The sequence below is a fragment of the Plectropomus leopardus genome, chromosome 11 (genome assembly GCF_026936395.1).
Source record: "Plectropomus leopardus strain MGB_pleo_1.0 chromosome 11, ASM2693639v1, whole genome shotgun sequence".
NCBI lineage: Eukaryota > Metazoa > Chordata > Actinopteri > Perciformes > Serranidae > Plectropomus > Plectropomus leopardus.
Genome location: NC_142186.1, coordinates 23,198,507 through 23,209,309, shown reverse-complemented (window position 1 = coordinate 23,209,309; position 10,803 = coordinate 23,198,507). Strand labels below are relative to the sequence as shown.

The 10,803-nt window shown below is 38.5% G+C and overlaps 1 protein-coding gene across 1 annotated transcript; it reads left to right on the top strand.

Annotated features, from left to right (window-relative positions):
• The first annotated feature begins 546 nt into the window (after positions 1–546).
• Positions 547–10,772, top strand: ddx61 (DEAD (Asp-Glu-Ala-Asp) box helicase 61). The gene is made up of 13 exons (XM_042489816.2): positions 547–730; positions 2,042–2,840; positions 3,187–3,250; positions 3,433–3,537; positions 4,221–4,350; positions 4,770–4,916; positions 5,232–5,326; positions 5,418–5,540; positions 5,725–5,853; positions 6,499–6,679; positions 6,766–6,867; positions 7,010–7,231; positions 8,273–10,772. Exons 2-12 carry the CDS (start codon positions 2,683–2,685, stop codon positions 7,222–7,224), a joined length of 1,449 nt encoding a protein of 482 aa, XP_042345750.1. The 5' UTR covers positions 547–730; positions 2,042–2,682; the 3' UTR covers positions 7,225–7,231; positions 8,273–10,772.
• The last annotated feature ends 31 nt before the right edge of the window (positions 10,773–10,803 follow it).

The following is a 10,803-nucleotide window of genomic DNA, read 5'->3' as shown; positions in this document are numbered from 1 at the left end:
TCTAGATTTCAACAGAAATATTTCCATTTTCATTGTAAATGCACATCCACATATTGGTTTTCTGTCTCATTAAGTACTAATTATCGGTATGGGCCCTGAAAAAACAAAATCTGTTGACCCCTACCAAAAACCCAATCAGAAACAGGTTCATGTTCACTATATAAAACAAATGTTGGCTATCAATGGTTCAGGTGCATTGTTTTGAAAATGCACATTTTTCATCAAAGTCAGCAAATCTTGACACTGTTAAGTTAGATCTTTGCAAAATTTTAAAACTGATCTATGTAATCTTGTTAGAAACACAGAATCAACCATGTCCTCTGCCATGCGGTGACCATTTTCCCTCTTGGGATGTTAGTTTTTAGAAGAAAAGCATTATCCTATATGTTTCTAAGTACATTTTGAATTCTTAATGTCCATCCCGCTTGTGTGAGTCAGTATTTTGAATGGATTTTTGCAGCTTGTTTTACAGTAACATTGGTGAATTTGAAAGCCGCGCTGTGATTGGTCGGTGGGCGGTCCAATCAGCCCAAAATCGAGCGCGCGGCCATGTTGAATTGTCAATAGTCCGAAAGAAGAGACAAAAGAGTGAAAACTCGGTGGATTTCTGGAATCAGCGAGTATTCACCAAACTTAATCAAACTAACGATATAACGTTAAACAACGGTACAACGGGGAATACTTTTGGGTGGATGTTACCAGTGCGAGGGTAGCAACTTCCTCCGACCGGGTAAAGAGTCATTTCTCAAGCATATTGATCAACACAGCCGCGTACGTTAACTCAGCTCGGCTAAGCTAACATTAGCGTGCTAACTTTATGGTTAGTCATGTTGAATAAAAGTGTCGGAAAAAAACAGGTGCGAACTAAATATACCCCCACAGGTTTGCTTTTTGCTCATTGTTTCCTCGTGTAATGTTTGATATACGCTCTTTATAACAATCCGGAACACGATTTAGCGTTAGCTTGCTAGCTGTGGACGGTTAAAGCCACGTTGCTATGCATAAAGTTTTAACGCTGCTCTCAGGCGTGCTAAGTAGTTAACTTCTTTAGCGCTAACTTTGCTATCGACGCTGACAACGATGTTTTCATGAAATAGTTTACCCTCAAGACAATGTGCTGGTTGTTGGCTTTTCTTTGGGTTTTGTTGAACAAAATTAAGTCCTGTTGCCAACTAGCTTAGCCAACTTTGAGCATAACTTGGTCAGTTGATTTTAGCTCGCAACTCTTACAGCGTTAGCTAAGTCAGCATCAGGTTAGCTACCCATGGCGTCACAACAAAGCCGCACTGGCACAGTTACTAAGCACGGTTTCGTGTTAAATTGAGGCGCTTTCCTCCACTGTTTCGACCTGTTAACGCCACATGGATAGAGTTTTTACCATTTTTAAACGCCAGCTCTGCGGTCTAACATTAGCCGCTGTTTCTGATATTTAATCGTTTAGCTAAACGTGGCGTTGCTTGTGTCCAGCTCATTAAAGATAGCCGGTGCTAATACACACAGACAAAATGTATGTTATTGATCTTTCGTAACATTTGTTCACAGTTCATATAGTCATGGGAAACCTGGAAAAGTCATGAAATTACACAATAAATTACTGAACGTTTTGGAAATGAAATGAGATCTTATTATGGCATTGTTATTGTCATCCTGCGTGGATAACCTTCTACGTAATGTGACATAACCGCAAATGTATTTTCTGTATCTGTCGAGATATTGAAGTCTTAATATAAGTGAAACCGTTTTGTGAACCTTAACAACCTTTTTTTCCATTTTCTTCCCACGTAATCTGGGTATGTGCCAGTCAGCGGAGATTACGTTAGATTACGTTACGAGTTAGAATTTCATATGTTTGAGGAACTGGGGGAATACTTTTTAAAATTATTTTCTAATCGTTCCTAATAAAGTCATGGAAAGGTTTTGAAATATACATGAAAATGTGTGGGGACCCTGATTTGTTGCTCATTGTTGAGTGTGCGGTTATTTTTGTCTCAGTTGTTATTGCTCCAATACTAACCACCCCCAATTGTTTATGTTCCTACAGGTAACCTGGACATTTTGTTTTCTGGCAATTCCCGAAGCACTTTGCAGACTGCCATCTCAACTTTTGCTGCAGACGTAAAGGAAACTGGAACAATATAACCATAGACATTTAAATTGGACTGTCCATGTTAAAGATAAAATTGCTGCAGTGACTTTTTGGAGCCAGTATTTATCCCTAGTAGAGAAGACTTGGCTGTCACAGGAACAAAGCAGATGTGACCAAGCAGATCCTATTTTACTACTGGCCACCATGAATGTATAAACATAGCACTTGGACTCAAACATCCAAGATTCACAAAGAAAATTCTGGATCATTATTACAGCAAGGAGAATATTACACTGACAAGAAAAACAAAGAGTTTTTGTCTTGGTCAAATTATTTATTCATATGAATGTTAATTTCTCCCTTTTTTGGAGAGTTGTCTTGTAAATAGACAGAATTCATACGCAGACTTCTTCTTTTCAAGAGGCCTGAACGTCAGATTGTATACATGATACATTTGTTAAAAAAGAGTAAAAACAGTTTTTATTTTTTCAGCTTTTAGTTTTTTTTACACACTGGTGCATTAAGCAAAACAGACCTTTAAAAAGGAAGAAGACAAAAACATACTGAGGAAATTTGCCTGATAACACGTTGAACCAATGGCTACAGCAAGAACAGCAAATCCAGCAGCAATGATTGGATTCGACAAACAAGCAAATGGGCAGCTCAGAGGACAGTCAGGACTCCTTACAACTGCCCAACAACCAAGTGCTCCACAGAAAAAGACCAGCATTCCTCAAAGCAGTGGAGGCATCAAGTAAGATCCAGTTCCATTTATTCTCTGTTAATCTGCATTGAAAGAAATGTGAGTTTCTGTCTGTCAGTCACTTCTGTAGCTTATAACTGCACTGTACAGAAAAATCTGCAGATTCTGAATATAAATCTAACTCCTTGTTCAAAACTTCTTACAAGTCTTGCACAATAAAATTGAGAGCAAGCCCATTTTAACAACAGCAAAAGAGGTTATATCTGAGTGTTTTCAGTGCATTATTATTATTTTTTTTGCTAATGTGCACTTGGGGTTCAGTATAATTCAGAGCCTTTCTTTGTATGTTTGTGTATCATTTTGTTTCACACATAACAAGGCAAATTTTTACAATTAGGTTTGGTGATGACTGGAAGAAGTGCCTGGAGCTTCCTCCAAAAGACACCAGGATGAAAACTTCGGTAATGTGATCATTGATATTAGCAGACGTAATTATTCAGATCCACTGTTCAAATACTTCCCATATTTCCTGTTGAATTTAGATGTTTTTGACTCATTGAGTGTGTGTTGGCCTCTAATGCTGTCACATCAGCGTCTGGATCCAATTAAACTGTAATCTCATGTTTCTGCTCTGGTCTCACAGGATGTGACAGCAACAAAGGGAAATGAATTTGAAGACTACTGCCTAAAGCGGGAACTGTTAATGGGAATCTTTGAAATGGGATGGGAGAAACCATCCCCTGTCCAGGTAAATACAGATTTTATAACTTAGGGCCCTCTTGTGTATATTAACAGGGCTTTTTGTATTTTTTCTTAACTATCTTGTGGCAGAATTTAAATTCATCCACTCAACCTTCACATTGATCAGAATTAGAAAATTTACTTTATAACTGATTCAAATTTGAGAATGTTCCAGATTTCACTCACCAAAATGATCCATTTAAGGCATCTTCATTAGACATCACCTGCCTCTCTGACAAATATATTTGACTATGCTACACACCAACCTCTTATTCTTGCATGTACCTGCCAATAGAGGAAAATTTAGGCTTTCCTTGCAGCCCCCTCTTGCCAGCCACAGGATCCCATTACATGTACACACACGTCTACAAACCACTCCTCAACTGTATGGCCTGAAGGGGTTGTGGTCCCACGTAAAAAGGATTTAATTTGTCTCCTCGTCTCTTCTGTATCTGAACAATAGATTCCACAATTTGAAATGGGGGGTGTAATTGTAGTACTGACTTGATGACTTCAAGTATACCGCTATATTGCGGTGTGATGTCAAGGCCTGTTTGTGGATTCTTAAGTGTCAGGAATAGGATATTTTTTTTAGGTTGTTTTTTTTATTGTTTGCCTTATTTCCAAATAAGTGTCATGGCCAGTGAACCTTGCCCATTGTACTGATTGGACTTCTCTGTCTTCCAAAAGGAGGAAAGCATCCCGATTGCTCTGTCAGGCAGAGATATTTTAGCTCGAGCCAAGAATGGCACAGGAAAAAGTGGAGCCTACCTCATCCCTCTACTGGAGAGAATAGACCTGAAGAAGGATCACATCCAGGGTGAGTTTCAGTCTGCCGAAAGCTCCAAAGCTCAGTTTTGATAGTTGGAGATATATATATATATATATATATATATATATATATATATATATATATATATATATATATATATATATATAACTTTGTGGTCTAAGACTTTTGCATAGTAGTGTAGAATTTTGTATAGAAAATACCAGGCGCATAATCCCATTAAAAAGTAACAGAATCACCAAGCACACTGAAGCACATTCAGATAGACTTTTGTTGGTCCAGAAATCCCTGGATTGTATAGACAATTTCACGACAACTGCACTATTCTGCCACATTCCTCTACTTTGAATTTACGTTTGTTGGTTGTAAGCATCACTTAATTTCATTTTTCTATGCGTCTCATCAACCCTGGCATTTCATCAGCCCTTCCCATTTCTTTCTCACTCCAGCCATAGTAATGGTGCCAACGAGAGAGTTGGCCCTGCAGATGAGCCAGATCAGCATTCAGCTTAGCAAGCACCTAGGAGGGGTCAAGATCATGGCTACTACAGGTGGTACCAACTTGAGGGACGACATCATGCGTCTCGATGAGACAGGTACTCGTCGCACCATTATTTTCACGATAATTAAAAAAGGATTTTCTCACTGCAAAAAAAGCTGAATGTGAATAAGTCATTATTTCCCAGAAGCTACTGCCCAGTGTTTTTTAATGGGTTGTTTTCATCATGTCACTCTGAATATATATATATATTGTCTTTTCTTTTAAATAACATTTTGCTAGTTTACCCTTTTTTTAAGCCATCAGTACAACCCCAAAACTCTGCTGACTTAACACTTGTATCCGTTTGTGCAGCTGTTGTGAGTAGAGCTTGTTCGTGATTTGCTGATTGTGCCTCCTCCCCTTCTTATAGTGCATGTAGTGATTGCTACACCGGGCAGGATACTAGACCTGATCAAAAAAGGTGTGGCCAAAATAGACAAGGCCCAAATGATTGTGATGGATGAGGTAGGTTTGATTTTTAATTTCTGATTTCACTTTTCAGTATTGTTGACTTTGTTTATAAACAAGCTTTATTTTAAATACATATATTTTTCAGGCAGACAAGCTGCTGTCCCAGGACTTTGTGGTCCTGATTGAAGACATTATCAGCTTCATGCCAAAAGATCGTCAGATCCTGCTTTACTCTGCCACTTTCCCCATCAGTGTGCAAAAATTCATGGTAAGAATTGTGATAAAGTGAACATTTGGATCTTGTTTCATAAGTTACAAGGTAGATTTATTTTCATTTTTCTTAAAAGTGGTTTAAGTAGAAATGAAATTAAAGTTGACCCTAAATCGTGCTACATCTTTTTGGCTTCAAAGGAGTTGAGGAGTCTCATAACACACTTAAATAACTTTTCCAGAGCAAGCACCTGAGGAAGCCTTATGAGATCAACCTGATGGAGGAACTGACCTTGAAGGGCATCACTCAGTATTACGCTTACGTGACTGAAAGACAAAAGGTCCACTGTCTCAACACACTCTTTTCTCGGGTAAGTGTGCAGCACTTACCAGTTGGATACTAAGATTCTGAAGTTTTTGAGAGTTACTCGATACCAGGCGAAGAAAGCAGTGCTACATCTCCGGTTAATAGTTTCAATACTGATCATTTTATTTGTTAGTGATTTTACAATTAGGTTTTACAAAAAATGTACTGTAAGGTATCATTCTTGTTGGTACCTCAAGATAGAAGTACATATATTGTGATCAAGGATTCTCTTTAGGTGTGGTGGAAAAATAATTAAGTATTGCCAACTTTCTTTTTATATATTTTTTTTAAAAAAATTGTAATCGTTTGTTTTTAATACCTGAATTGATATAATTCACATGTCGAGATGGAAAGAAGTTGCTTTTCAAGAAAAACCTATTAGAATAGAAAGTCAAAAGAATGCTTTTCATATTCGGGCAATGATTTACATATGATATAAATGAAAATTTCATTAAAAATTAAGAAAACCAGAGCCACATACATACAGGCAAAGAGCTGACGAGCTGCATGCAGCCTACAGGCTGCAGTTTGCCTACCTTACAACAATATGTATCTTAGGTGGACCCATAGGAGACCTGAGGCGGGGAGCAAAAAAATAGGTTATTCCTTCAGTCATCAATAATCATAAGTCTGAATATTTCTTTTACAGCTTCAGATCAACCAGTCCATCATCTTCTGTAACTCCACCCAGAGGGTTGAACTTCTGGCCAAGAAAATCACCCAACTGGGTTATTCATGCTTCTACATTCATGCAAAGATGATGCAGGAATACAGGAACCGCGTGTTCCATGACTTCAGGAATGGATTGTGCAGAAACCTGGTCTGCACAGGTGGGTGAAGAGAGTTATGCATTTCCAAATATTAAGTGGAGATTTTAATTGTAAGTACATTTACTAAGATTGATGTTTTCTCATAGACCTATTCACTCGGGGAATTGACATCCAAGCAGTAAATGTGGTCATCAACTTCGACTTCCCAAAAAATGCAGAGACCTACCTGCACCGCATCGGCAGATCAGGTAAGATTAACTAATTATAACTTCTCTTTAAAGGTACGTTTTGTTCACAGCTACTGCTTTCAAAATTCATCCCACACAGCTTGACTTTATTAAACGAATACTGGCAGCACTTGATAGCTAAGCTATGTCTCTCCTCTGGCAGGGCGTTTCGGTCATCTGGGTCTGGCCATCAACCTGATAACTTCAGATGACCGCTACAACCTGAAGAATATTGAGGATCAGCTGGTCACTGACATTAAGCCCATCCCCAGCAGCATCGATAAGAGCTTGTATGTGGCAGAGTTTCACTCCGTTGACCCGGATGCTGACGGTGACGATGACGGCGAAGCCTTAAACAAGGAACTGGGAGCAATCTGAGTGAATGGTCAGTACAATATGCCGTATTACCGCCATGTGTTTTTCACATATTACTTCAGTTTATCTTGATGAGCTGTGTTGTTGGACTGTTATTAGGTGAACTGTTGCTTTTTGGATGACAAAGATGACAGTTTTTAAAACAGTGTTTACACAGTTTTTTTCATTGTTAAATACAAAACATAGAATGATGATGAGGTGCCATTAGGGGTGCTGGGTTTTTTAGGCTGAGATGCTTTGGTTGCATCTGTTTTCTATGGTACATTATATTCAAAAGTATAAACAAACCACACATGTCGATTCACCACTTCCAATCAAATGGAAAATAAACAAGCTTTTTTTTTTATCCCAACCAAATTAATACTTTATTGACAACATAACACGTTCATTGTTTTTCAAGTGTTTGTTGAAAAGAAAATCAGCATTTGAAGTAGACATTTAACTTTTAACTTGACCAAAAAAAGCCATGGTTTATGTTAGCGGTTAACATTTTGACAAAATTGTCCGTAACCCTATATTGATCTCGACTCATGTTTTTCCTTTTTCAATTATAGTTATTGTAAAAATTGTCTTAAATTTAGTGTCAAGTGGCATTTAAAAAGTCTTATGAAGTCTTAAATTTAATGGTTTTTAAACTGTAGGAGTCTGGCTTAAACAGGTGAATAATGAGACAGAAACTATTAGTTTCCACATTGTGGTTCAGATTAATTTTTTTTTTTTTGTGTGTGTGTGAGTGGTTTGAGTTTACAGTGTTTTCATTAACAATGGAAACATCTGAGTACTCCAGCTTTTAAAGGAGAGCAAATACTAGCAACCTTGCAAATGTGTAATATCCTCTTTCATCAAGAAGATTAACTGAAGTTTTACAGGATTTAAAGGTGAGGGGTTAGAGGCTGTCCTCCTCAGGCTGCACAACAGCAGTCAACATAGATTTACACAGAGCTGATCAGCACACACTGCCAGCTGTCTGCTCTGTAGCTTTTCTAAAGCTGTTGCTCATTCACATGGGTGTTTTTCAGAAATTCTAACACGGCTTTTGTTTTCTTTGCAGGAGAAACACGGCGCCTGGCATACATCACACAACACTGGCAATGCATTACACAGGCTTCCAATTGATGATTTTTGTTCCCCATTTTGCCACCATAATGTTCTACTTTAGATTTCTTTACATTCCCAGTTTGAGTTTACAGCAATTTCCATTTCTGTCTGTACATGTAACTACCACTAAAGTGGTTTCTGCCTCACTGCCAGAGATGGTCACTGTACACGTGATTTGGGCCAATGCTTAAGTCTGTCATTGAACTCAGCCACTCTTGACAATCGATAGATGACGTCATTTACTTTTTTTGTGCTTTGCTGTAAGAATTAAAATGTGAAACCAAAGGTAGACTTTAGAGGATAGAGACCAGCTCACGTTCTTGTGCAGATAGCAGTTTGCACATCCTGCTGATACGTCTTTTCATCAGACGCTTTAAAGGAAACCCACAATTTTTAAAACAATCTACATGCAGTGGCTACTTTATTAGATACACCTTTGTTACTGACATGGACTTGACAAGATACTGGAGACATCCCTCATACAGACTTATTCATGTTGGAATAATAGCCTTGGCCGGGTGCTGCAGATTTGTCAGCTGCCCATTTATGCTGTGGATTTTGTGTTTAACTTAATCTCACAGGAGCTCTGACTGTTGAGGCCACTAGACTCATTATCTTTTTTTTAAGGATGTAGTCTGTAATGTGGCATTATGTCCCGCAAAAAAAATAGCCACTGGAAGATGGCAGGTTTAGAAATTACCTTTTTTGTCCACCTGCCACTGTGGCTGGTGTATTCCAAAATCGACCAGCCACTCAACGGATTACTATTGTTTGTTTTTTGGCTAGAGGCTGACGCGAATCTAGTAGCCGCTTGCAGATTTTCAGCATTTGGCTGCTGCTGTGAGCTAATTTCCAACCCTGCAAGATGTGTAGACTGGCCATAAATACATGCACATACATGATCAGCAACAGTAGTCCAAAAGGCTCTTGCATTTAAATGGTGCCAAATAGCCAAACTGCCAAAAAAATATTGACATAACACTGCTACCACCAACCAGAAATGTTATATTCACGTTGTTTACATCAAATTTTACCATCTTCATGTTGCTTCACAATCAGACCAGCTGACATTTTTCCATTTTGCAGTGTTAGTTTAGCCTTTAAACACATGGACCTGTGTGGAAATGCCCGGAGGTTAGCACCAAATGCCTGGAGGTTAGCACCAACATTGCAGTCAGAGCTGATGGTTGAACCATGTCTACTTGCTTCGGGTGGCTGATCTAGATATTTGCTTTAATGAACAGGTGTACTTAATAATGTGGCCACTAAGTGTAGTTTTTTTGTTGCTTTTGCCATCATTCCATGTTGGTTATAAAAGCATTTTGCCCACCAACTTTATTGCTGACAAGACATTTGGCACAATGCAGTGGTTACATAAAGTGGATTATACGCATATCCCGAGTTGAACCAAATGCTGTCAAAAGGGAACCAAAGTTTGAAGAGAAGACAAAGAATCACAAAATTAGAAATGAGAGAGCTTCAGAAACCAGAATGACCTCTTTGCTCTGCGTTTGAACGAGGGCTGCTATGGTGCTTCAGTACAGAGCACCTAAAACCTTGTTATATTTAAAGCGTTTACTGCAGAAATATTTAAAGATGGCAGTGTAATGTCAGTGACGCTGTAGTGCATATTGTCAAAGCACAGATCTGATAAAGACAATAAGTCAGTATTATTGTAAAACTTTATTTGATCCCTTTAAAGCCATTTCACCAGGCAGCATTTTCTCAGGTCTTGAGTTTATCAGTAATCAACATGACGGGATGAGATGTCGTATTTGACATGTTGAAACCAGGCGACTTGTCCAGTCATTTTAATGTAGACGCTTTATTCATAGTTCCCTCTGAAGTGCCTTAGTCTAATGTCAAACCTCTGCTTTGCCCAGTCTCTTGTCCCAAGTTTGTTTTGAAAACCAAACAATTCCTCATTAGTTTCAGTTTTGAAAGCACAGTCAAGGACTTCGTTTTTCCGTATTTGTAAGAAATGCCTTTGTCTCATGGCAGTTGTAAATATGACCAGCTTTGTGACTGTATCATAGCCTCTGACTTCTTGACCTCAGCACAAAGATATACATTTCAAATTTAAAACGATACTGTGAAATTTCCAGCTGACTTTTTTTGTTTATTTGTTTCCTTGACCGACTTTTACATCTTTGCCAAACACCAGCAGAGAGGGGACCCACATTTGAGCCCTTTTTTATGTCTTGAGTATGGAGTTCTCTTGATAGATTTTGGCTTCCCAGTTTTTTTTAGCCTCAGTGCAGGCAATACTTGAATGAGTACATGGCCATTTTCTGAGTGGGACGAGACCACTTTGTCCCGTCACTGTATTCTGGAGAATTTAAGACCTTCATGACTTTATGACCAGATGCTTTAAAGTAGAGCGACAGGCAACTATTTTCTGTTAAATGTGTCAGTGCCAGCGCCTCAAATGAATTAAAAGTCCAACTGACAAACTCCTCATTTCATTTTCTTTCTTTAATCTTC

Excerpts from the sequence above, each read along its gene's own strand:
- ddx61 (XM_042489816.2), top strand. The coding sequence starts at position 2,683 with ATGGCTACAGCAAGAACAGCAAATCCAGCAGCAATGATTGGATTCGAC. Across the intron at positions 3,538-4,220 it reads AGAAACCATCCCCTGTCCAG|GAGGAAAGCATCCCGATTGC; the intron begins GTAAATACAGAT and ends GTCTTCCAAAAG. Across the intron at positions 6,680-6,765 it reads CAGAAACCTGGTCTGCACAG|ACCTATTCACTCGGGGAATT; the intron begins GTGGGTGAAGAG and ends GTTTTCTCATAG.